This window comes from Corylus avellana, chromosome 5 (genome assembly GCF_965113065.1).
Source record: "Corylus avellana chromosome 5, dhCorAvel1.hap1.2, whole genome shotgun sequence".
Lineage (NCBI taxonomy): Eukaryota > Viridiplantae > Streptophyta > Magnoliopsida > Fagales > Betulaceae > Corylus > Corylus avellana.
Window position 1 is genome coordinate 24,366,595 of NC_142494.1, and position 26,572 is coordinate 24,393,166.

The 26,572-nt window shown below is 35.5% G+C and overlaps 3 protein-coding genes across 5 annotated transcripts; 1 reads left to right on the plus strand and 2 right to left on the minus strand.

Annotated features, from left to right (window-relative positions):
* Positions 1 to 682: 682 nt before the first annotated feature.
* LOC132183438 (small ribosomal subunit protein cS23) lies at positions 683 to 3,703 on the plus strand. Of its 3 annotated transcripts, none has more exons than XM_088516233.1 (3): positions 683 to 993; positions 1,545 to 1,835; positions 3,684 to 3,703. In XM_088516233.1, the coding sequence occupies exons 1-2, from the start codon at positions 724 to 726 to the stop codon at positions 1,824 to 1,826; spliced, it is 552 nt and encodes a 183-aa protein (XP_088372359.1). In that variant the 5' UTR covers positions 683 to 723; the 3' UTR covers positions 1,827 to 1,835; positions 3,684 to 3,703. The 3 variants fall into 3 exon arrangements, with proteins under 3 accessions (XP_088372359.1, XP_059452859.1, XP_059452858.1); XM_059596876.2 differs by lacking the exon at positions 3,684 to 3,703 and adding an exon at positions 3,491 to 3,581; XM_059596875.2 differs by lacking the exon at positions 3,684 to 3,703 and having other exon boundaries at positions 1,545 to 1,989.
* On the minus strand, positions 2,655 to 4,535 carry LOC132183439 (uncharacterized). The gene is made up of 5 exons (XM_059596877.2): positions 4,350 to 4,535; positions 4,170 to 4,270; positions 3,869 to 4,040; positions 3,670 to 3,792; positions 2,655 to 3,587 (listed from the first exon to the last, which is right to left on the minus strand). Exons 1-5 carry the CDS (start codon positions 4,533 to 4,535, stop codon positions 3,234 to 3,236), a joined length of 936 nt encoding a protein of 311 aa, XP_059452860.2. The 3' UTR covers positions 2,655 to 3,233.
* A 2,132-nt stretch (positions 4,536 to 6,667) lies between these two features.
* On the minus strand, positions 6,668 to 14,484 carry LOC132180637 (RAD23 UV excision repair family protein). The gene is made up of 12 exons (XM_059593528.2): positions 14,262 to 14,484; positions 12,572 to 12,733; positions 10,762 to 10,812; positions 10,567 to 10,688; positions 10,398 to 10,445; positions 10,010 to 10,187; positions 8,457 to 8,594; positions 8,314 to 8,379; positions 8,004 to 8,051; positions 7,799 to 7,905; positions 7,629 to 7,707; positions 6,668 to 7,009 (listed from the first exon to the last, which is right to left on the minus strand). The coding sequence occupies exons 1-12, from the start codon at positions 14,325 to 14,327 to the stop codon at positions 6,893 to 6,895; spliced, it is 1,182 nt and encodes a 393-aa protein (XP_059449511.2). The 5' UTR covers positions 14,328 to 14,484; the 3' UTR covers positions 6,668 to 6,892.
* Positions 14,485 to 26,572: the final 12,088 nt, after the last annotated feature.

A 26,572-nucleotide genomic window follows, 5' to 3' on the forward strand; every position in this document is an offset into this window, starting at 1 on the left:
TTGATTGATGGGTGAAAAAAGTGAAGAAAAAAAATTATTTTGTAGTGATTTTTTTATTTAAATATTAATAAAATGTGATTGGTGTAATATAAAAAGTAAGAATGTTAAAGTTGAATTTAAAAATAATTAGTATAGAGTTTATTTTTTGGGTCTATTGGCAACAGCCGGTATGTATGGGCAGTATGGGTTGTGTTCGTCATAGGTTTTGACTAATTGTTATTCATCACCATCGTACGCACTTCCAATTGATGACTGGCTATATTCTTTCAATTTGGCTTTTTTAATTATATGCAATTTGAACAACTCTAAGAAAAAAGAGTTGTAGGCCTACTTCTTTAGGGTAAGTAAGTTTTGCAGACCTCTTTGTGATATTGTTCGAATCGCACATAATTCAAATAGTTAATTATAAGGAATTTTGATCCTAAAAAGGCACATTGCATGTTCACTTTGAAAAAAGCAAATTTCACTTGAAGTTTTGTTTGTGTCAATAAGTTACATAGTAAAATTCTAAAAAAAAAAATTATTTTTTATTTTGTCAGAATAAGGTATAGTTAATTCAAAAGTGATTGGATGCGTCTAACCGATCCGAAAGGTGATTCGTGTCAAATTGACCCGGGTCCGATTATCCGACTCACCTTATCCTCAAGCACAAGCAGAGCATAAAACAAAAGCTTTAAAATGGCTCTCTTTCGGTTATCTGTATGTGTGTGAAATAACTGAAAGATGTTACCAATGGCGATTCAACCAAACCTAAATGTTTCTCTGAAGCCCATAGCGTTCCCATGCCAGAACTTCTTGGAGAAAGCCTCAATCTTTGCAAGGCCGCAATCACTCTCGCTCTCCCGGCTCAAACCACTGAATCTCCAGAGTCACAGTCACAGCACTAGAATCCTCAAACTATCGGCCACAGCCGCCGCTGAAGCAGCAGCACCAGTCACTGAAGACACTCTCACAGATGATAATTCCGCCTCCGAATCCCCTCCGGATAAGGAGGTCCCACCTCGCTCTCTCTCTCTCTCTCTCTCTCTCTCTCTCTCTCTCTCTCTCTCTCTGTGCGTGGTTAATGTTTTCTTTTTGGTGAATGTTTAGTTTCTGAGAAAATAGAGGAAACCAAACAGGAATTTTTTTTTTCTTTTGTTGGAGAAGGGAATTTTCAACATTGTGTGTGTGTGTGTGTGTGTGTGTGTTTATATATATAGCTTTTAGTTGGCTACTGAAATGTAGTGTGAAATGTGAAGAAGTTGTATTTTTTCGTCTGAATTTCTGTAACAAACCGAAAAATTTGTGAAAATTATATGTATTTTCTCTGGATGGATAAGAAATATTAGAAACACTATGATTAAAAGCTTTTCTGTGACACCCAATAATACAAAGAGCTAAGACTTGCACCCAGGTGAGAGCCTAATACAAGTATTTGGCACAAGTAAGCTGGGCTTCCTATTTTATAGAAGCCCATTAAAATTTGATCCTTTTGTTGCTCACATCTTCTCCACATCCAAAAAAACATCAGTCATTGAATTGCTTTATTTGTTTGATATTTGTAGAAGCTTGGGGTGGTTGTGAAGCCGGTGGAGAAACCGCGGCTTGTATTGAAGTTTATTTGGATGGAGAAGAACATTGGAATTGGACTCGACCAGTTGATACCCGGACATGGCACCATCCCGCTGAGTCCCTACTACTTTTGGCCGAGGAAAGATGCTTGGGAGGAGCTCAAGGTGTTACTTGAAAGCAAGCCCTGGATATCTCAAAAGCAGATCATCATTCTTCTCAATCAGGCTACGGACATCATCAATTTGTGGCAGCAGAGCGGTGGCAATCTGGCGTAAGCTTTCAATGTAAATTTCTTGTGGATCTTCAACATATTATGTTATATATTTTTATTCCTCATGAATGTTAGGCTTTTGCTGTTGTAACTTCTGTGTTAGAGTTATTTTCGAACTACTTATATGCTTCTTGCTAAATTAAATGGAACTGGGTTTCAATTAGTCATTTACATTAGTATGGAGTTTTTGAGCTGTATAGAGTTCATTTGCATCGGAAATCGCATGACAGGGTGCGCTTGATGATGCAATCTAACTTGTAATCTCTTTAGAATTAGTACAGTGGATGAACTCTTAGCCATACACACTAATCGTGAGTTCATTTACCTAGCTAAGCTTTTGCTGGGAGAAGAGAGTATTCTTATAGGAAGAGCTTCTTAGTTTAACAACCAGAACCAGAACCTCTACCACATCTGCCACCATGTCGTCTCTAGCGTCTCCAACCTTCAGAATTTCTTTCTGTCACCATATCTATTTGCGGCAGTTTTAGCCTCAATATCTCGCTGCACTCCATTTTCTCTTCCAAATTTGCAATTTCTGCAGTTCAGCTCTAAACATCATGTTGCTTGAAGATGTGTGCTTTAGAAGCCTTCAGCTTGGCTTTTAGAACTCCAATCTCTTAATGAGCACTAGTAAAGATCTCATCAGTAACACAGATCCTACTCCATCAATCTCTAATCTTACTCCTTTCCCCCCCTCACTTTATCTCTGTTCACAAAAGTTAACACATTCTTTCATATATTCTGTTGACATTCCGTTGATATTAAAAAAAAAAAAAAAAAAAAAAAAAAGAAGAGAGAAAATAAATGATGAAGGAGAAAGTTCAACCAAATATTCTGCACGCCCAAGAATTTTCAAATTCATTTCCAATGCTATATCACGGTATGGAATTTACATATTATTTTTCTACAGTAAAAATCAACAAATATCAAAACTGACCCATATACTTTCACTAAGCTTTGATGAAGCTTTAGTAATAAAATGGAAAGTTCTCCCTTCTCTAATTACTTATATTGTCCTCACTGATGCCATCTTCTCAATGTTTGCTTTCGGTGCGTTAAGTGCTCTACAAAAATTGCGAACTGGTGCTTTCCTACCTAGATTGTCTTTCCATGGGATACACAATGGGATCAGCTTGAGATTTCTGCAGAATGCAAGTCATGGGGCATGTTGCCTTTGCTTAATTTGAAGGCAACTTCCTCTCCCTGAAAATGTCATCTTCTGATTCTGAACTTGAAGCAGATAGTTTCCTTTCTATTCATGCTTTATTTTTGCTCTCTTCAATTCTATTTGTGCTATGGTTGTTTCTGTCGATTTGTTTGCATCTGGTTCTGAACTGAAATTGTCAATGGGATGGATCTTCTCAAAACTCAGTCTATTGTTTGAGTGCTTAATCTCCCTTGAAGCTGCATATCAATCAGTTTGGAATTTAGGTGTAGTTGACTCATTGGACTTGGATATAGTTCCTTGTCGATGAGTAGAACCACTATAATTATCTGGATCATTGTCTCCCGATTCAGACCGGGAGAGTTCAATAGCTGCTCTTGCAGCTGCTGCTGCATATGCTGCAGCGTCAAAAGCCTCTTGAGCAGCAGCAGCTACATTTCTGTATTTCTTCCTTGCTTTTATAGATTCAGACAACCTCTCATCCTCAATTATCTCTTCTGCAGGTGATTCATGACGATCACCTGTAAGCTGTGTACCTTCCAAGTTTGCTGATTTGTTAGGTTCAAACTGCTTTTGCTTCTGGTTGACATCCAGTTTCTCCTGCATTTATCAGTTGAAAATTTATTATCAAAACTCTATTTGTGCAAGTTGTGGTCATTATGTAATTTACAAAATTTCCTACCTCGGCAATCACAGGAGCATCTTCCTCTAAATACAGAGCGACTCCAATCTCAGAAGCAATACCCTTTAGCACTTTCAATCTGATTTCCAAGCTTGGTTGTTGTGCCGAAAACTTTTGTATCATCTAGAGAATCCCAAGACACGGGTGTTGTAAGAGAAATATTTCGGCAATGACAGACTTAAACTATCCCACTCTTTACCTTAGGATTCACTCTGCATTTGTTGCGTAGCTCAACAGCACAATCAGCAAAATCTTTCCCAAATCTTGAAGTGAGCATTTGACGGATCTTTTGCAGCTCTGGGAATTCTCCACACCTTGAAGCTGCAAAGATCAGGCCTGATATCCCCTCCTTGAGCTCATCATGACATTCCCTGTATAAACACGAGTATACATGTAAATCAGTACTACGAAGAATAAAGAAGGGAAATTAGATTCCAATAACTATATAGCAGTATGAAACTATACAGTACTTGAACTTCAAAGTACTTTGAGCAACTAACTTGTTTTCAAGTAGCACAGCCCTTTCTATTAAGAGATCACAGTAGTTTTCTATCATCGCAAACGCATCCAACATGTTTTGCTCCTTTATCACATGCTCAACCTGTTGGGAGATCCATTGAAACTCATCAATCATCATGCATATGGATGGAGAGAGAGAGAGAGAGAGAGAGAGAAATTACACGAAGGAGAGCTCTTTCTTGGTGACCAAGTTTAAGGAGTTCAATGACATCAGATTGGGCATGGGAGCAGCGGACTTGGCGCTGGTTCTTGAGGATGGAAATCCTGGAGATGGCAAGTTTGGCAAGGTTTTTGAGTTTGGAGGTCTTGGAATTCCTGCCAAGCAAAGCATCCAGTTTCCTACCCATATTTGCTCCCCTGCTTATGCTGCTGCCAAGGAACTGATTATATAATTTTAAAATGTGACAATGCTGCCCTGTAGCTTGGATCCAAATAAGAAAAAGAGCTTTCACCCTTTTATTGTCAACTGATTGGAATTGGCCTCTGTCCCAAATATGGTCGTTTCTCTTCAACACGCCATCGCCAAGCATGGCCAGTTCTTGGTATTTGGACCCAGAAACTTGTTGACCTCTTCTCCTCGCCTGGAGGCTGAGAAAAGGTAAGAGTACCAAAACGACCGTTGTTTACTGTTGGTTTAGGAAAAGACTATTCCACCCTTACAAATATCATTTTTCCACCGACTTCGGGACCAAATTATGAAATTTTCATGTTATTAAATTGGGTAGGGATGAACCTCCAGCATCTGGCTAGTTTATTAAAAGAACTGAAACTAAATCATATTATCTGCTATGTGATTTCTTCCAATTTGATTGAATCTTTCGTAGTAAAAAATATATTAAGTTAAATAATAATAAATAAACAAAATAAAAGCCAAAAATAAAAATGATATTCCATAAACCAAGACAAAGGCACAGAAAATGACTGCTACATTGGGCAAGTGGCTTTATTAAACAAACGCTATTCGGCTGCAGCCATGACCAGCCCACGTAGGAGGATTCTGTTGACATTCCCGCAATCCCGCTTGAGGAAGATTCAGTTGACATTCCAGAAGAAAGTGGAAATGTAGCCCTGAAAACCGAAGCCAAGCCCACACGGAACCGGAAGATCTGATTGGTCACCCACCCACACCCCACGAATTGACGTATCTCTAATGTTGGTACTTGGGCAATGGTCACTGCAGCCATGGCCCACGTTTCTAAATGCAAGGAGATGAAAGTCAAACCATCATGGTCCTACCATTCCTACGTATAATTGTGCAAAAAGTAACAACAGATAAAAAAACAAATAATTTACATAATTCGATGAATTATGCTTATTTCCACAGGTAATGAGAGATTGAGAGTGAGTTCACCAACTCTATTTGATTGGATATTATGCTGAGAAGTTGGGTTATATTTATTAATTATGGTTATGATTAATTGGATATTAATTGTCATGAATCTAGTTGTGAGTGTGTATAATTAATATAATTTATGCTTATAAGATATGAAATTGTATTAATCAGGTTATATTAAGTATTTGGGTCAATTTAACCTATTTATATTAAATAGGTCAAAACAAGTTGAAATGGGTCATGTTCAGGTTAACCCAATATAATATGTTTATTAAACGGGTTATGTAGGTTGTGTCGTGTCGCATGGTAAAGTATGATTTTTCCCCTTTTTTTCCTACCATAACTCATAACCTTTTTTTTTTTTTTTTTTACCAGCCTCATTCCACATTACCTGCCACCTGGTCAAGGGCCTTCCTTAGCCGTTTGGGCTGTTTAGAGAGCTTTTACCATGCAAGTGTCATGACACCATAATTAAGTGTGCATTTCTTAAACAAAAAATACAATTTTACACTAAATTGTAAAAAATTGGTTGTTTTAAAAATTGTAATTTAAAATCGCTGATTTTATGTGTTTCTAAATAGCAAGAAAATACTTTTTTTAAAAAGGCAAAATTTTAAAGGTTAAACTATAATTTTAAATGTTATACTACAATTTTACCAAATAATTTAACTGTATTTTTAAAATTCATGTTTTCAAATTACACATTTTAAAATTACTATTTTTGATCACTTTTTAAAATGGTAAATCCTAGACGGATGCTTAACATTTTTAGGATGCATTGGTGAGTACACCGGTCTTTGATCGATATTTTATAAAATAAAATGAAATAACTCGCTTTTTAACTTTTTGTTTATGTTTCTTTTCTTCTTCTCTTACAGAAAATATTAACATAGATTACCAACAAAGCCGCATCATAAGCTTTCGTAGCTTCGATTGAGATTTTCACTCAACCTATTAGAGAAATTTAGAACGAGTGCCGATCCAACTACGTTAAGAACTTCCCAGCAAAATTTCAGACTCTTATAATGCTGATCATCTGTGCATGGAGATGCGAAGGTGTTTTAGATGTCTTATCGCTACCTAAAAGATAGACAAATCTGCTGGCCAGGAAAAAAGAAACAATTATTCCCATATTCCAACACAAAATTATGTAATATGGAAATGAATATATGAAAAAGATATCTGGAAATGCTATGAATTCAGAGGATGAAAAGAGGGACATGAACATCTTGACAGCGTCTCTGCTCCAAAGACTCCACAGGACAAATAGGTGGAATAAGACATCGAAAGATAAAACAATATCAACCAACAAGGCAGAGAAGTCTGACATAAAAAAAGATAAGGAGAAATAAGAAATAACGACCACTTTGATCAGTCCTCAAACTCATGCATGTGATCCAAAAGATAGTTGGCTGCCAGCTCCTCGTTCTTGTTGCATGCAAAGAAGACCTCCAATACTAGGGCTCGATCAAAGCCCATTGCTTCAAGCTGCGAAAAAATTGCAAGTTAGGAAAGACCTATATGAATACTCCAAGCTTCACATGAATTCCTCACACAACTTGGCCTATTAAACTAAACAGTCTTACCTTAAAAAAAAAACAAAAAGATGAACAAAAGAAAATCATAAGCTTTTCCGACATGCATAGACAACAATAAGATCATACACTGGAAAAACGTTGGACACCACACATTTGTGTTGAACTTGTCCCATATTGCTCACAAATAATCTAGTCACATTTTCTCGAACATTTCAAGGCTACAGGGTACCAAGGAAATCAACCATATCAGTTCATTTAGAGACTTTAGTATAGAAAAAGTTCATATTCAAAAAAGAAAAAAGGAGGTAAGACTGTAGTGTATGGGAAACCCTTCAAGTGCGTATAATATAATTTCATAGTGTTGACAAAGAATGATAGAGTTAACAGGTTTTAATGTTTTATCATGATTATACAATACATTTATTAGAGAAGGAATACATAAGCTAAAATTTGACAAGAGTTTCAAGGCATGAGGCCAATGTTCCCTAACTGATTCCACTCTTCAAGTGCAAAGACAACTGACAATTAAATTGAAAAGCGAAATAAGAGACAAGAGCTGACAAACTTACACGTTCAATGGCCTGACGCTCCTCGGGGGTGACAGTCACAGCCTGCGGCATTGCTGAAGCCCCCTGACCCAGTAGGTTCCTGATTATACATTAATATGTAAATAAGCATCCGTGCATTCAACATTAGATATATACAGACGGCAAGTGATAATGCATCATATTCATCTCACCCTTCCCCTTCAACAGGTTCATTTATTAGGCGTAAGAAGTCAGCCTGATGCTCTTGAATCAGGCGCATTAGGTGTGGATTTTGCTTTCCTAGCTCCTGAAGCATAGGCTGCAGTGGAAAAGGATGTCAGTATAAATCAATGTTAACCCACAAGTTATTGGAATGACCAAATTGACAACAAATAGAAGTAGACAGGATTAGAGTACCTGCAATATTTGGGGGTTTGCTTGCACCATAGCTCGCAAGGCTTGGAACTGAATATAGAATAGAATGCTTTAGAAACCTCAACAAGTTAGCAAACAATAAGCCAAAAAGAGCTTTCTTCAAGAGGTTGGGCTGGTTCCTTTTCGGCGCCTGCCTTTTATTTAGATGTTGGGGCAAGGCAAGGCGTAGGAAAGTATAGGTTGGCTTCCAGCTCTATCTCAGGCTCTCTAGGGGGTGGGGTCCTGGAGCTAGCTACTCATTGCTGTGTAGCCCCAACCCAAGATTAAAAAACGAAAATCATAGATAAGATACCTGTTGGCTGTCACGCAAGAAATCCAAGGTGCCTGCACCGGCATTTGAACCCATGGTAGGAAGGCCCTGATTCAGGAAGATTTGAAATCCATTACTACACAATTATAGTAAAGTTCATAAGCTAATGATAAAAGGTTATCTACCTGTGGAAACAGATCTAGGGGGTTCGCATTGGGCCCACTAGCAGGCACTGCTGGCTGTGGAGCCTGGGCTGGAGTTACTGCCTGCCCACTAGAAGGAGCTCGAGCAACTGGAGGAACTTCTGCTTGCTCGGGAATGCCCTGAAATAAATTGATTTTCATCTCAATCTGATGATATGAACCAAAGAGAACGTGCTTAAATCCAACATACAGCAAAATAAAAAGAGAATAGTAAAATGAACATCACGTTTATCTCAACATGAAAATAGTTTCCATATGATCATGCTTATCTCATTGTAAAGACCATATTTTTCACATGAGCAACATGGATTTTATTTAGGATCAGTACAAATCCACAGAAGACAAGGTGCGTCTGGTTGGATATGAACAGGTACAAAATTCAACTGAAATCCAGAGAGTTCCCCAGTTGACAGGATTGTTTGGCTTTGAACATCCAAAGATTAAGTTCCCCATTTTCCATCCAATTGTCCAAATCTCATTGGTATCTCAATTAAAATTCGGTTGTTTGAATTTACCATTTGAAAAATCCTGTCCTAAAATTTTTCCTCTTCTACTCGCATAACATCTAAGCACGACAAACTACCCCACAAAAAGGTGGCCCCAAAGATTCTCTTAGTATTCAATATCATTAAGTAATCTCAACCTACACTGAAGGATGTAAAAATCTGCATATTCTGTATTAATTGCCCAAAAATTATTGAACAAATATGTGAATGTTAAAATAAATGTGTTAATCTGTGATCTTTGTTTTAATATTTATGTGAAGTGAGATTGAGTAGAAAAAAGATGTAAATGAATGAAATCTAATTGGTTAGGGCCTTAGGGTTATTAAAGTAAACTTCTAGGCCTTTGTTTTTTTTTTTTTAATAAGTAAACACAATTCATTATAAAGGCAAAAGGCATAACCCAAGCACACAGAAAATATACAACTAGTAAAAGAAAAAAATCAAGAAAACATAGAAGCTAGAAATGTTTAACTCCAAGGCAACTGTCTAGTGATAGAGAGTCTAAAACAAAGCATCCTTAAGTTCCTCTACCATCCGTGCACACTATCTTAAAAGCTTCGATCATTTCTTTCCCTCCAACATAAGGCAAGACAGAACCATCTTCCATATAATATTGTTCCGATTTCTACCAAAAAACCCTATTCAGCAAGCAAAAATATCTACCACTCGAGGAGGTATAACCCACAGCAACCCTACAAGGCTAAAGATGGTATTCCATAGGTATACAATAAGTACACAAAAGAAAATACCTAGCTAGCTAGATATATATGTGGGGGGGCACGACGCAGGACATTCTAAGTCAACAACTATTTCACTTCCATTACACACAAGTAACACCGTTAACACTATGCAGTGTAAATTGACCAATCCTGAAATTGGTATACTGAAACTACCATAAGCCTATAGTTAAATGAGTTGACAAACATGTATAGCTTGAGGAAAAAAAAAATCATTTCCAGCTGACAATCTAGATCCAGCCAAATGGTTAACTAATAAGAATAATGAAGCCAAAGACTGGAAAAAGCTTACAGAATACAGATATTCAACAGCTCTTTCAGGGTTATTAAAGGCAGCACGTAAAGCACGGACAACGGTGTCCCGGTCCCAGCTCCCCCCACCCATGTCTAGAATCTGCTGAATGGTAGCCTCAAAAGTTGTTCCTGCAACAAGATTTGATGCTGCTTGGCCATAGACATCTGATTCTGAACTGCATAAACCCAAAATAAGAAAAAATAACTAAAAGAATACAGTCAGAGAAATATCACATAATTCAACCTCGCATTAATTACATAAAAATTATACAAGGGCATTACAGTTTTCTAGACATACAATCTAAAAAGAACGAAATGTTAAAACACATGGTCTTAACTTTCAAGCATGGGACTTATATTCAAAAAATGTGATCATCAGTACTCACGAAGCAGGAGGGGCAGCAACAGTAGTGGGCTCAGGGGTAGACTGGGGCCTACACAATTCAAAAATAAGAGAAGCAGAAAAGTTAGTAAAGCAGTCAGAAGTGTACACATTCAGTACAAGAACTTCAAGCTGATATCAAGCCTCTGAGAAGAGGGTGGATATGAACTCACGGTGCTGCAGTTGAGGGAGGAGGTTGAGATGTTGGTATTGGTGTCGGTGTTGGTGTTGGTGTTGGTGTTGGTGTTGGTGTTGATTGTGTCGAGGTAGGAGGTGATGAACTTGCAGGTTTGGCCTACACATGTATTAGATCAACTTCAAATGGCAATCATAACCACAACCACTAAGCAGAAATCATCCACACTTACCTGGCTTGTGGGAGCAGTTGTACTTGAGGCTCCACTTGATGAGACCTTATTCTACAATTATTTCAACATTGCATACATTAGTACAAACACTAATTCAACTAGCATGCTTAATGTGTACTTGGGAGCATCTTATGCTTTTAATGATATCTCAACTACTTATAAAAAATAAAAATAAAAGTTTTGATAAGCAATCGAGATATCATTAAAACCTTAAGGCGCCCCCTGCTACATGAGAAGCCACCTAGATAGTAGGGGCAAAAAGAAAAAAAAAATCATGATAACTAATCGCCAAAGAAGAAACAAAAGCAGATGTCAAAAAAAAACATGCTTAATGTCTAACTCCAGCAGGGACTGCTGGAGATGCTCTAAAGGAAGTAACTTTAAGAGCCTCTAAGAGACCTGCAGAACTTTTTGTACATCATCTCTTGCAAGATAGAAAACCGCCATCATCAAAGTAATAAGAAAAACGAAAAGAGTGGAAGTGAATAAATAAGAAATTTCTCCACAAAAGTGATGTTTCCAGTTTTAGAAACTAAATATTAGTAAATCTAGGGGTACAAATGGCTCTCAAGCACAAGTTCAGAAGTGGGAAACCTGAGATCAACCTCTTCATGCAGAAAGATGTTGATGTGTAAGACCACATCCAAGCCCTCCTGAAACCCCACCTAAGTGGGATCAGCACCGGATAATGACTCTTTATCTATGGACATAAACTATACCTGCTTTAAATATAATAGTTGATTATTTTGTGAAAGGATTCCTATGAAAGGTTTTATTAACTCCTAATTCATGTCAATTACACCTTGTTGCAAGAATTGTTAATTCATGAGTCATAGGGTCGGACTTATGTCACTACAAACAGAGACTAAAGCAAGTGTTGAATTCAGTGCTTGTGTCTGTTGCAGAACAGTCCCATCCCAAATGGGGAAAATTTATATATATATATATATATATATATATATATATATATATATATATATATATATAATGAGGTAGGGACCAACATAAGAATAAACAGTGAAGAATCTGTATGCCTAATAACAAAAGCTCTGCCTAGATTATATACAATGAGGCATCATTTATACAGCCAGCCCCAAACCAGGAGAGAAGGTTGTAATTAAGTAGGCAAAACAGACTTAAACGACAGAAAAGACATGATAGCTAAGGATTTAATAAAGCACATGGATCTAGCAAAAACCAAATCCAACCCCAAGTAGTCTTTTTTCTTTTTCATATTTATCCTAAAAAATTGGAGCCTAAGAGTTATCCTAACCACATTCCAAAGTTTGATTCTATCGTACACGGCTCTGTTGAGTTGATAAGTTCTATAATGTAGCATAGAATCATATTGGTTGGTTCCTTAGAAACACATAAAACAATTTCATACGTGAGAAGATTTGAGAAAGATAATTTCATGGCAATCATTTCACCTGCAATCAAGTGGATCTTACATGAAAACAATTGTCTTACTTCCATTTTCTATTCCTTTTACCTCTATCTTCTAATGTGATTTCTAAACCACCACCACCCGAAAATAAAAAAATAAAAAGGTCCCACGATGAAGAGAGGTGAGACACTAGGGAATAAAGGTTTTGAGTTTACAAATTTTTATCATCATGGAAGCAGCAGAATTTGCTCAGTTTCCAACTTTAAAGTCTCATACTTACTTTTGTCCCCCTTAATAACAAATTATTACAAACTATGAGATAATGCTTTCTCAATATGTTAAATAATAACTCTTCACATTCCTTTCCTTCCTTTCATTTCTAAAATAAGAAAAATACACTCCATAGGAGATAACCAAATTCACCTTGGTCAACATGATGACAACAAAACTATTCTCAGCAACTTTATTTTCTTCCAGCGTTGTGGCATCCTGAAGAACTTTCCCCTGATGAATAAGCATCTGTTGTGAGGCAGGGTAAACATCAGAACCCTGCAGTGTCTCTATACTATTTTTGACGCCAGCAACCTGAAAATGTCATTTAAAAAAAAAAAAGTAAAAGAGAGAAAATTGGAACAATGAACTGAAACTCATTGCTAAAAATAAATAAATAAATAAAAAAGTAGCAGAGGAAACACAGGAGTGAATTCCACAAGAAGAAACTAACAATTGATCCATTTGTAAAAGTCGGTGAGATTTATAACAAATTGAACAGTGTAATTTTAAGTGCACAAAAAGAAACTATCATTTGATAACTTTACAATGGAATCGATAATGCTTTAAACTGTGAAAATAGACATGCTTATGTAAAATTTGGCCAATAAAATGCGGCAAAAATATGATTCAAGCAATCCTGCAAGAGAGAGGGAGGGAGAGACAACTGTCATCTATTTCAGGATTGCATTTCTATCTAGGTCACTTTTAAAACACTTGTCAATTGTTTTCCTTCTATATTTTCAACAGGCACTTCTGTATGTCCAGGCTGCATCTAACCTATGTTCACAAGAAAAAGTACAGGTTTTTGGGTATCCCCTTGCTGGATAGGTATTTTGACGGAGTCAATGATCAAGACAAAGCAACAAAGTTGTAACTCTAAACATCAAAGCAGCAATGCCCCTTTCCTCGAGGCAGGTAAAACATCCAGAAAAATCAAAGAAGCAATGCCAAAGACTGCTGCATGATACTACATAAAATAATAATACAATAATTAAAACCTGCACGATAGAGATATCTTCGTATAAAACTTACTAGTAGGTTTGTAAGTATTGTAAAAAAACAGTAGGATCCAGAACGAATATCAAAGAACATAAACACTTTCCTGGGTAGTGGTAGTTCACAATGTTAACAAAAACGTGCATTCACTCTGCCTAACTAGAGTACTACAGCACATTCCATCCTTAAATAAACTTTAATGATGTATATGCACAGAACATCCAAAGAGAGATGTCAAATCCTAACAAAGCCAACACTCATAGTCGTTTCAGGTACAAAATAGCTAAGAGCTAGCACCCAAAAAACACTTATACATTTGGCACAGTATAAAATATTTTTGTTGAGTAAAGACTTGAAGTAGGTAAATTTAAATGTTTCCCCTTCCATACTAAATCCAGTTTAATATGGCCGCCGATACTCAGAGAAGCACTACTAACACGCCCAAACATGATAATACACGAATTTCCCTACTTGAAACTCTTTACATACAAAATGTCCAAAGTTGAACTACATTAAACTAAAACAATTATCTGCAATTCACGCCAAGAGTACAAGTTGTGGAATTCAAGCGCAATTCACAAAAGTCCTAATCAAATTCTAGATCACACAAAATCAACCACTAGGAAAAGAAAGAAAGTACATATAAAAGAACCTAAGCTTCATCTGTATACATAATTCAAGAGGAAAAAGAAACCCTAAGTCATAATTAATTCCAGAGGCAATACAACATAAAACCCTAATTACACAATAATCAATCTACCGTCGTATAGTGATTATAAAAATATAAATAAAATTCAATAATTAGGAGATTAATATATTAAGAGATTAAGATATATATCGGTACCGTGTCTTCGGGTTTCACTTCGATCTCGAAGTGAGTACCCTTGAGAGTCTTCACGAAGATCTTCATCTTCCTCTAGGACGCCCTTCCGTAAAGTCTCCGGTTCTCCGGCGAGTCTCTGTCGTCACCGCCGGCGTACCTTTCACACACACAGAGACGGTGGAAGAGAACGTGAAAGAAAGGGAAAGCCAAAGCAGAAAGTCACTGCAAAGAACGGAAAAGTAGACTCTGTGTTCAGTTTATATAGCTAGGCGAAGGGAACAATCACCTACCGTAATAACTTTGGCTCTATTCTTTTTCATCCAATCGCTTGTCGACACGCAGAATAGAAGGTCTCTTTCTGACAGGTTTCACGTTGTGATTGGGCGAGAATTAGTTTGTTGGCGGATGGGTTTCTGTTACGTGAACGGGTGGAACGAGCTAGACTTCTGTGTCCAACAAGTTAACTACGTATGGAAATGGGGTAATTACTTTTTGGGTTAAATACTAAATTAGTCCATGGGGTTTCACAACTTTATTTTTTTCCCCCTGGAGTTTCATTTTTATCACAGGAGGTCCCTGTGGTTTTGATAAGTGACTAAATTAGTCCATCCGTTAGTTGACCGTTAGTTGACTGTACGGACTGACACGTGGACCAATCAGACGTCGACACGTGGCACATATATTAATTTTTTTTTAATTAAAAAAAAATGTTTTTTTTAAATTAAAAAAAAATATAAAAAAAAAAAAAAAAAAAAAAAAAAAAATCGGACGAAACAGGGGGTGGCTCGGCCACCCCCTTGGCAATTTGGGGGTGGCTCGGCCACCCCCTTTGGCCATGGGGGTGGCCAGGCCACCCCCATCTGGCCGGATGGGGGTGGCCGAGCCACCCCCTGGGCAGGCCACCCCCAGTGGGTACCGGGGGTGGTTTCGGCCACCCCCTTGGAGCCCAAGGGGGTGGCCGAGCCACCCCTGGTGCCCAGGGGGTGGCTCGGCCACCCCCATCCGGCCAGATGGGGGTGGCTTGGCCACCCCCATGGCCAAAGGGGGTGGCCGAGCCACCCCCTGTTTCGTCCGATTTTTCTTTTCTTTTTTTTTTTAATTTAAAAAAAAAAACATTTTTTTAATTAAACAAAAAATTAATATATATGTGCCACGTGTCGATGTCTGATTGGTTCACGTGTCAGTTTAATGGTCAACTAACGGATAGACTAATTTGGTCACTTATCAAAACCACAGGGACCTCCTGTGATAAAAATGAAACCTCAGGGGGAAAAAAATAAAGTTGTGAAACCCCAGGGGGTTTTGGAGTGTTTAACCCTTACTTTTTACTCAATCATCTACAAGAATAAGGCATTGTTACTTTTCTCTATGAATTGTTAATTGTATTACTCGATCTTATTAAATTATTATTTTGTATTCAAAAGTTCACTTTCGTCAATTAAATGGGTTAAAATAGACGGTCAACCCATCATATACTAGTCACATGCGATTTTAACTATTTTCCTTTTACTTTTGCTCTCACTTCAATGGAATAGACAACGCTGAATCAAGGCAGCCTTAAAATAAATTGAAAAAAAAAAAAAGTAAAACCATTCCTTTGATTTTTCACCTTGGCTGAAAATTCCTTTCTCCTTTTTTTCTCCCTAAAAGAATATCCCATTTTCATATCTAAATGCCATAGCCCAAAATGCATATAGGCATACTAAATAAAAATTAAAATTTTAAAAAATTAAAAAATAAAAATAAAAATAAAAAATCTCAAGCCCTATTAACACATCAAGCCTAAGGCCATTTAACTTTTTAAAAGTCTTAAGCTCATTTCATGAAAACAAAAACGTAAAGGACCAAGCCCACTTTCCATGCAAATATCAAGCCCATTTCTGTTTGGGTTTATGTCCTTAAAGTCAATTTTATTTGTGTGACATTTTTATTTTATTAATAGAGTTGTTTACTTTATAAAATTTATTAGGAACATCGGGGTATATCATTTTATGCATGTACATATTATTCCATATATATATTGTATACAATTTAGATATCTTAATGTAATCAGGAGATGTAAGTTATAAACCATATAACTTATGAACTATATAGTTCACAGTCAATAATGAAATTGGCATTCTATTGAGAAGATTATAACAAGTCAATCATGATGATATATCTTGATGATGGAAGTTAAGACTTATAAGTGATATGTTAGCGTGGTTACAATACACGAAACTGGATCACATGAGTTGTTATTCTATTATAATTATTGTTGGTACGAATAACTTAAACTCACAACTACTTATAACATTGACTCTCAATTCTAATAAAAATATAAACTTAAATATGAAATGGAGGTCACGTTTTTCTTTTATTCACTTTTCTTTTCATCTCCTCTTTCCATTTCTTTCTCTTATCTCTCTTTTCCTCTTGTCTGACCCGTCCCCTCCTATTTATAGGAATCAGATCCTCTCAATTTCAATTGGAAATGCAAATGATCCATTTTACAATCAAAATTTTATTTTGTTGCAACTAATGGCGCAAATAATGCAATGTCATTTAAACTTGTAAATGATGGCAACAATCTAATTTGCACCATAAAATATATTTGCTCCATTCACTTCAAAAATTAAATAATGTGATTCCCTTATTTTATAAAAGAGAAACGTAAGGCTTACAAAATATTTTACAAAAAAAAAAAAAAAAAACCCTCATACAAAGTAATATGGCACAACATGATTAAGAATGAGAGGAATTCAAGTTTTGAAAAATTCAATCATGTTATGTCGCATTACTTTGTACAAGATGTTATGTCGCATTACTTTGTACAAGTGTTTTTTATTTTTATTTTATTTTTTATGTTAAATATTTTATAAGTCTAACATTTCTCTTTATAAAATGTCTTATTGCCTTTAGCCCATCACATCCTTAAGCCTAGCCTATAATTATACAGGCTAGGTCAATATTCCATGCAACCATGTGAAATAGGTGGCGTGAAGGGGTGACACACTGGAGTTCTCTCAATCTCTCTCTCTCTCTCTCTCTCTCTGCACTAAGGCCCAATGGACCAAAACTTTTAGGTTAGACCCAATCCTAGTTCTTCACAATTTGTCCTTAGCCTAATCCTTTCCTTTCTAGCCCAAAGTCCAAATTAAAATTCAAAATGGGCCTAAATTTCCAAATTCCCATTTGTTATAAAATTTTCTTTTAATTCAAAATGGGCCAAGGGCCAATTTCTATAATCCTTTCTAATTTAAATTGTAATAAACATTTTTCTTAGTTTTCAAAGAAATATCCAACTCATTATCTTTAAAAGTTCATTCAAAGTTTCAAAGGCTCATTTGATTTATACTTGAAATTTTATTTTTCTTTTTGGGCCAAGGACAGCCTGATTCAACTTAAGTCCTAAAAATAAACCTAAATTTTCTTTTCCAAATTTGATGAATTTTATTAGCCCATTTTGAGTTAATTTCTCTTTCTTTGGGCATTTTCTCCAAACCGTGCTTTTCTCTTGTGCAAAAGCCCACTTGTTGTCAGAAGAAAATTTTATTTGCAAGTTTGTTAGTTTTTGTATCTTTATTTTTCTTGATCGTCTTTTCTTTTGTATGATTTGATGACAAATGGTAGACTTATTCCCATTTTTTTACACAATTTTTTTCATTTATAGGTGGTGTTAGAATATTTTATATATTATTCTAGCGTTTATTGTTTTTCGTCATTAGTCTATGGTTACTGCATGAAACCCTTGAACCATTGAAAGGTCTGACCCAAAAATTCTAATTAGTAATGGGTCGATGGCTTGGGAGAGGCGGCAGTGGCCGGTGATAGCGGCATTTGACAAGGCATAAGTTGGCCGGTTGAAAGGGACATGTTTGGCAAAACCCATGGATTGGATGAAAAATTGGTCTCACTAGAGAATGCTTACCACAAGAAGAATGAACAGGATTGAACTACGCAGAAAAAGATTTTGAGCGGATGACCGCTTGGCGACGCACAGACTGAGTGGCTCCGATTCTATAGGCTGGCACAACTTTTGAGACTATGGGCAGCAGAAAATTTGGCGGCGCTTGACATAGGGCTACGAGACTAAAATTCGTCAAAAGAAAAACGCTAGAAAATACGTTTATTAAAGGCCACAGAAAAATGGCTCTAATACCATGTTAAATATATCTTTGATATATTAGAGCGAAAGAAGACTATTTTTTCTCTTTCCTTCTTCTGCTCCAATATATCAAAGATATATTTAACAGGTGGCTTTTAAAATTACAATTAAATTAAAATCCAATAAAAATCTATTTCATATCTAATGGTAATTGTAAAAACCACATATGAATATGAAAAAAGTGTGCAAAGAAGTGAGAGCAAGTGTATCATTATTCTTTTGATTTATATGTGTTAAAGCGTGTAAAAAATGATATTTTCCGAGCTCCTGTTGTTTGTCTTTTTTGCCTGCTTTCCACCACCACCTTCCACTCCCCCACCCCCCAGCTTTATCTCCGTTACCATCATCTCTTCCAACATGATTCATATCTTTGTCACCTCATTTATTATCATCATTCTCTTTGTCGTCGACCGTCTCAAAAATCTTTATTGCATGCCTCCACCAAACATGATGTTATCCCCAGAGACATGACAGCCTTAGTCAAGTTCTAGTAACATATTGTTGTCTACTTAAAAGTTGTCACCTTCACCGCCTAATTGTTGGAATTATGGTAGTGAAAAGGATGATAATGGCGGTGAAGGTGACAAAGATACGTTTGCTGATGGGTTTAGAGGGAGTGACATGTGGTGGTACTACTGAAAGGAGTGCTCAAAGATATCCCTTAAGACTTAAGAGTGTAACACATGGTTAAGAAGAAAACTAGACAAATGATATCCTAAGAGAATATTTTTGCTTCTTTTTACTCTTGTCATTCTCCAGTCATTCTTCATACTTTTTTTCTTAAAAAAAATCAACTATTAGATTTTTAAGACCCACTTAAGTGAAGGTGAATCTAATAGTTAATTTTAAGGGTTAAATTCACTTTACCTTTTGAAGTTTTAGGAGTTTTTCAATTCGAACCCCAATGTTTAAAAATTGGCAATGTACCCCCATAATGTTTCAAAAATTTTCAATTCAGACCATTCGTTACTAATTTCTGTCTAATTGGATGGAAATCATCCCACGTGCGTCTCACGTAGGATTTTGATGCCTTCTATTCTAATTTTGCTCCCATTAAAACCTATGAAATTACGTAATTACCCTCAATTTCATAGGTTTTAATGAAGGTAATTACGTAATTTCATAGGTTTTAATGAAAGCAAAATTGAAATAGAGGGCATCAAAATCCCACGTGAGACGCACGTGGGATGATTTTTATCCAATTAGACAAAAATTAGTAATGAAGGCTCTAAATTGAAAATTTTTAAAACATTATGAGGATACATTGCCAATTTTTAAGCATTGGGGTTTGAATTGAAAAACCCCTGAAACTTCAGGGGGGTAAAGTGAATTTTTTCCTAATTTTTTTTAAAAAAAGAGAATGGAAAGAATGAGAGGAAAACAAGAGTAGATGCTCTAACATTTTTCATTATTTTAATATATCATTCATTTGAAATAATATTTAAATAACTTTTTTCTTTTGTTTGTCTTTTTCCTCACATTTATTTGAAAGAAGATTTAAATAGTACATATAAGATATATTTAAATAGTACATTTAAGGAAAGTATAAGAGAAGTTATATATTGCAGAGTTTATTTGAATATAAAAGAAAAAAGTAATTTTGTTCTTTAAATTTAGGATTAAATACCTTTGACCCCCTTGTGGATTAACAACTTTATTTTTTACTCCCTAGCTTTTAGTTTTTATCACAGGTGGTACCTCGGTTATTCATAAAGACGAAGATGGTACCTCCGTCTAACTTCCATCCAAAGTTTGACAAAAATCTATGTCAATGCCCCTAAAAACTCAACACGTGTCCATATATCTAATTAAAAACATTACAAAAAATAAATAAAATAAAATTTTTATATATATATATATTTTGTTTGGAAAAGGGGTGGTTGGAAGCCACCCCTATTTGGCATAGGGTGGTTTCGGCCACCCCAAACCAAGCGGTTTGGGGGCCCTTGGGGGTTGTTCGGCAACCCTATATATATATATTTTCATTGGCCTTTTGGGGTGGCCGAACCACCACAAGGTGGTTCGGCCACCCCAAATCGGCCCGCCTGAGGTGGCCGAGCCACCCCCAACAACCTTGGGGGTGGTTTCGGCCACCCCCATTTTGCAACTTGGGGGTGGCCGAACCACCCCCAAAACGGCTAGGGAAGCCACCCCTTTTACAAACATTTTTTAAAAAGAAAATTATTATTTTTTTTAATGTTTTTAATTTTTTTAAAAATTATTATTATTATTATTATTATTATTATTAATTAAGTATATGGACACGTGTTGAGTTTTTAGGGGCGCTGATGTAGATTTTCATCAAATTTTGGACGGAAGTTAGATGGAAGTACCATTTCCATCTTTATGAATAACCAATGTACCATCTATGATAAAAACTAAAACCTAAGGTACAAACCTAAGGTACAAAAAATAAAGTTGCTAAAACACGTGAGCAAAATAGTATTTAACCCTTAAATTTAAGCAAAATTTAAGGTAAGTTGTTGCTAATACTCTTGTACCACAAGACTAGCATCTTTATATGCTCAAGAAGTTGAAACCATTGCATTTTCTTGAATCAGTTTGTTAGAAAGTTATATTTAGTGAAGAATTTATAATCATGGGCTTAAATTAATGGCAGATGAGAAATTTCTATAAAAAAAGAAAGAAAGAAAGATGGCTGTTTTCTTGTAAGTAGAAAGAAATAGGGATATTTGAAAAACTAAAATATGTTTAATTCTTTATATACGAGATATTATAGACATTCAATACAAGGATTAGAAAAATTTCCACGGGCATATATAATTGCAGGCGAAGGTGGGATTGGCGGACCTTCTGAGCTCTACTCGTAAAAGGCATGGAATTAACGAAGAACAAAACCAACAGATAACGCAGCAGAAGAAATGTGATGAGATTCAATTGCCATAAATAGAGCCTCCTCGACCTGGGAAGGGGGAGAGAGACAAACAACTAAAGAAAAGATCGAAAGAAAAAGTTAGGGCATGGGTTCGAATTATCGCAATGGAAAATTCTTACATATGCCTGATTAATATTAGCCGTCTTAGATTCTTATTGATGCCATGGTAGAGCTAGGTTATGCTATGGTTCAATCAGACTTGAGGGAGTGCTTGCAATTTTTACCGTCTAGGCCCCTCTCCTGTGCAGCTCCCAACGGGTAAGTATACTATGGTCACGCCCAGGTAAAATAACCACAATTGGTCTTCCTAGCCTGCCATTTTTGCTATAAAAAAATAATAATAAATAAATGAAACTTCAAAAAAGACCCCTGAATTACCGCTCGTTTTGCGAAGATTTTCTAAATTTCAAAAGCTCTCAATTTCACCCCTCAAACTTTCAATTTGATGCAATCTACCCCGGCCCTCCGTCAATTTTTGCTGTTAAAACCCCTATAAAGACAAAATTACACTTCAATTTTCTTTTTTAAAAAAAAAAATTGAGAAAAAGGGTCACAAGGTGGCCCAACCGTACGTCACCTTGTATTTTTTTTTTTTTTTGATAATAATTTTTTTGATTCTTAATTTGAAAATAAGGGTAAATTTAAAATTTTATAAAAAAATCAGGAATATAATAGTCATTGTATTATTTTTAACGTTTAAAAACTAACGGAATGGTTTAAATTGACTGCAAATTTATAATTGAAAGTTGAGGGATTCAAATTGAGAGCTTTAAACTTTAGGATATTCTCAAAATGTACGATAATTCTGGCCTTCAGGGTGTAAAGTGAGGTTTTTTTTAAAAAAAAAGTGTGAAGGCATGACTCGTGAGGTTGAGACGAACAACAGTGAGAGAGGAAGGGACTGAATGAAAATGCTGGTGGAATCATGGGCCCTTGAAGTCCTGTCAAGCTCATTGGGCTTGACATGAGGTTAAATGAGTCCAAGTTAAAATTTTCTTTTGGAAAAAATTGTTTATTTAAACCATAAGGCTCAAGGCTGCAATAGTACCAAATTGAATTAATTTTTTTTTTAATGGAAATATTGGGATTTCATTGATTTAATATGATTTTCTATAGAATTTGGTTGTTCCAAATTGATCCTTTGAATGTCAAAAAGGTGTAGCCTTTCCAAAATGGTCTATGCCATCAGCTATTCGACAAAAAAAATGTTCTATGCACACGCAATTTATGTCATAACCAAATTATAATTTTACCCTTATATTCAAAATTTAAAAAAAAAGAAAAGAAGAAATAATAAATAAAAGAAGGGTGAAAGACAACTTAACAAGAGATCGTTTATAAAGGTGTCTCCTCTCCTCATAGGAAGCAGCCCACCGCTCTTCACCTAATGAAGGGCGACTTCCGCCCATATTGTGGTAAGAGGAGGCCGCCTCTCATTGGCTCCCACTAGCTAGAGGCAATTGATAGCCCCCGTGTGAAGGGGAGGTAGCCCCTTCGATGAGGTGGTGGGGTATCATTGATAACTAGAAGCAACCTCTGCCACAACTTTTTTTCCCTATACCTTCCAAAAGCTTGATCGAAAAATGGGAGATTTATTTGGGATTTGAACGAATGCACAAAGCTTATTGAAAAAATTAAAACACAAATATTTGACCAAAACTTACAATAGTAACTTGACAATTTCTAAAAATAAATATAGGCATAGTTACTTCTTTTTTTTTTTTTTTCTTTTTTTTTCTAAATTGTTTCTAATTCCCATTTTGGATGGATTAATTGTAATCTCCTCCTTATTGAGCCACCGTTTTCTTTTTCTTGCCCAAAGACAGCTTATGGTTTTTTAAATTATTTGTTCCAATGCAAGAAAAAAATTTAATATTTAACCGAAGAATAATGCTTATTTATCACTAAATTTTACAATGTGTGTGAAGGGTAGGATTAGACTCCGTTGAATTCTAAAGTTAATATACCAAAAAACATGTAGACTCCGTTGAATTCAAAAGTTAATATACCAAAAAACATGTAGGCCCATTCATTAAAAATTGTCCATTCTTTTTCTGATTAATCTCATCTCAACCGTACAAGCATCTATCCCACCAACATGGTGTACGGACAGGATCGAACTGTCTTAGATATTTGTTTTTTGGATGAAAAAAAAAAAGTCTTAGCTTGTGATCCATTTTACAAGCTTTGTGGCACCCCTGCCCCTATCAAGGGCAGCCAACCCCATAGGATATATTCCTTTGCTTTCATTAAAGTCTGGAGTAAAAATGCCTGTGTCCCACTGTTCTTTTCCTATCCTTTTTGACTTAATTCAGTCAACAATTCCCATCTTTGTTTTCTCATTGCCGAAAAATGTGGGAAAAAAAATGGGTAAATTAATGATTAGCAGATCATGATTCTCTAAACCCTTTCCGCCAAAGATGACATTTTTAATATTTGTTTTAACTGCATCTGCTTTAAATTCTTGTAATATAATTATCTTCTAAAAAGTTACCTTTTTTCTTTTTTTTCTCCCTTTTACTATAATCATGGATAGTTTTTACGCACCGACTCACCAATCACGACTATACGATTAGCACATTATATCTGAAGCTAATTCGATTTAGATTCTCTGATATTTAATTATTCTAATTAACAATTATGGATTAATTCTTAAAGCAAGGTTTTTGTTTTTGGGGTAATTCTTAATGCGAGGGTTGCATGTGATTCTTGATCCACTTGTGTGAATATAGAACTATAGAAGACTTGGATCGGTGCTTTGGACGGCAATATTGTCAAAGAAATTAGCTGAATTTCTAGAGCATGGCTTCCCTTTTTTAAAAAAAATTGAATAAAGGAGAAAATTATATGGGAGGATCTTTTCCACCTCTGATTCGAATGAAATAGAGAATGGGAAGACCCTATGAGAATGCTTCCAAAAACAAAATGGGAAGTAGCCCACTTAACTAAATCATGTGCACGAGAGTTGGCACATCTAAACACTTTCGAAGCATTCTAGCTAAGAAAAGAAGATAAAATAACACTAATGTCATAAATATAATTTGCCAAAAAACTAAAAAAAAAATAAAAAAAAAAAATAAAAAAGGGGAAAAAAAAAAAGGAAAAAAAAAATAAAAAGAGGGATTATTAATAGCTAACGCTATTAAAGGAGCATTCCCTTCCCTTTTGTTCATATTGTCATGCATTGATGATGTGCATGCATGTTCCCAATTGACCAAAGGAAAAATGTGCTTGTGACGTGAATGTAACCCAATGTTATATATGGTTTCTAATGTGAAATGGAGATATTCATAGTTCAATATTTATTCTGTATACTGTGTATGCTTTTAAGCTTTCTTGGTTCCATGTACTCAATGGGGTAACTCAATCGGTTGGAAACTACACCTTATAAAACGGATGTCACTAGTTCGAATTCTCTTCTCCTCTTTCCCTTGCCCCCTCTTGTGCGGACATGCATGTTACCAAAAAAAAAAAAAAAAAAAAGCTTTCTTTGTTCCATGCGCACGCAGTCAATTCTACATTTTTTTTTTCTTCTATACAAAAAAAAGTAGAAACAGAGTAATAAATAAATAAATAACTTTTAGATTGAGTTACGGTGCTTCTCTAAATTTGGAGAAGCATTGTACCTCAACTCTCTTTTAGATTAGGATGACTAATTGAACGTGTGGCTTTTTGAAGGTTTTATCTAAATTTTAGATAGCAAATGATTTCAACGAGGGGAAGAACAATGATGTTTTGCATGGAGTTTCGAACTTATGTAAATAAATAAATGCATAGATACATATAGTCTTATGTGTGTAGGTGTTTATATAAAATAAAAGCAGACAAGTCTTAAACTTAATTTCATACTAAATTATAAGTTATAATTCTATACAAAAGTTATATGTATATAAAATCATGTTTAAAAATAACTTCCCCCTTGAAAAGTTTTCTAGTTTGCCAAGAACATGTACAATATATATATCCAAAAAAGAGCGTGCATCTCCTTCAAATTATGCTTGACGACATTCTTTCATGAAATCAAATTCATCCATTATTGTAACATCCCCAGCCTGTTAAGGCTGAGTTTGCCACTTTTCTCCTTTTACAACAAAAGTTCTTGCAAAAATCTATAAGGTCTATCAGAGTACTTGATTTCAAAGAATACGATAAATGTATAAAACATTATTCAAGAGATTTTATTACAAGCGAAATTAGAAAACATTAAACTTTAGTTGCGGAATATCATATTATTACAATAATTGATATGAAAAGACTTTGAAAGTTAATAATTATTCCCGCCCCCATTCCGGCCTTCTATTCCAGCGTCCTTTCTACCTGAAAACAAGAAATAAAACTGAATGAGCCCAAAGGGGGCCCAGCAAGTAAAATCCACAACCATAAATAATTTTGCTCCTTGTTCTCAGTTTTGATAATTGTTTTTACAAATAAATATACATCCAGCCATAATAATAATACATGTATGTACGGTTGCATCTTCCGTAGCATATACGTATTATTACATCTATTATTAGATCATCGTCATAAATCATCTTTATAAATCATCATCATAATGCATCGCTATAAATCATCATTGAAAATCATCATAGTATATCATCGTTGTAAATCATCATAGTATATCATCGTTGAAAATTATCATAGTATATCATCGTTGTAAATCATCATAGTATATCATCATTGAAAATCATCATAGTATATCATCGTTGAAAATCATCATAGTATATCATCGTTGAAATTATATTATCGTTTTCTCATATTAGGGCCCATGTACACTATTACCCCTGTGTACGAGGGTTGCGGGTCCTTGTGACCATGGCACTGAACTGTGGCCTCAGCCATGCCCGACCGTCAATTAACTATTTTCTTGGTGCACTCAACGGTCATGTTGATGGAATACCACCTTCTGGCATAACCTCCTTCAGTGGTTTCGCCTCCATCCGAGTATCGGTACCGAACTCCTCTCATCTTTACTTATCTTGGGGCCAAAAATACTATCATCCATACATGTGCCCTCATTTCATAAACATTTAACTCATTTCTTGTACTTTTCTTTGTACTTCTTTTGATGCATCTTAGGGCAACATGTAGGAGGGTTTATCATTATTCTTCTTTCTTATAATCATCATCATTTCTCAACTTTCTTTTCTCAAAAATGGAAACTTTTCCAAATATAAACTTGTGTACTTAGAAAGCATTTAAAGAAATAGAAACTTTCTAAATAATTCTTTTAGAAATCCTTCATGCATGCAACATATCTCCATGACAGGTAAATAAAATGATCATTTACAG

Bases quoted from the DNA above. Each gene is read 5' to 3' on its own strand.
- LOC132183438 (XM_088516233.1), top strand. From the start codon at position 724: ATGTTACCAATGGCGATTCAACCAAACCTAAATGTTTCTCTGAAGCCC. The intron at 994-1,544 runs GTCCCACCTCGC...TGATATTTGTAG, and splicing joins AATCCCCTCCGGATAAGGAG to AAGCTTGGGGTGGTTGTGAA.
- LOC132183439 (XM_059596877.2), bottom strand. From the start codon at position 4,535: ATGGGTAGGAAACTGGATGCTTTGCTTGGCAGGAATTCCAAGACCTCC. The intron at 4,271-4,349 runs GTAATTTCTCTC...ATCTCCCAACAG, and splicing joins AAGAAAGAGCTCTCCTTCGT to GTTGAGCATGTGATAAAGGA. The intron at 3,793-3,868 runs GTAAAGAGTGGG...GGGATTCTCTAG, and splicing joins AATGCAGAGTGAATCCTAAG to ATGATACAAAAGTTTTCGGC.
- LOC132180637 (XM_059593528.2), bottom strand. From the start codon at position 14,327: ATGAAGATCTTCGTGAAGACTCTCAAGGGTACTCACTTCGAGATCGAA. The intron at 10,188-10,397 runs GTGAGTACTGAT...GGGTTTATGCAG, and splicing joins GTTGCTGCCCCTCCTGCTTC to TTCAGAATCAGATGTCTATG. The intron at 7,906-8,003 runs GTACTCTAATCC...TTTCCACTGCAG, and splicing joins CAAACCCCCAAATATTGCAG to CCTATGCTTCAGGAGCTAGG.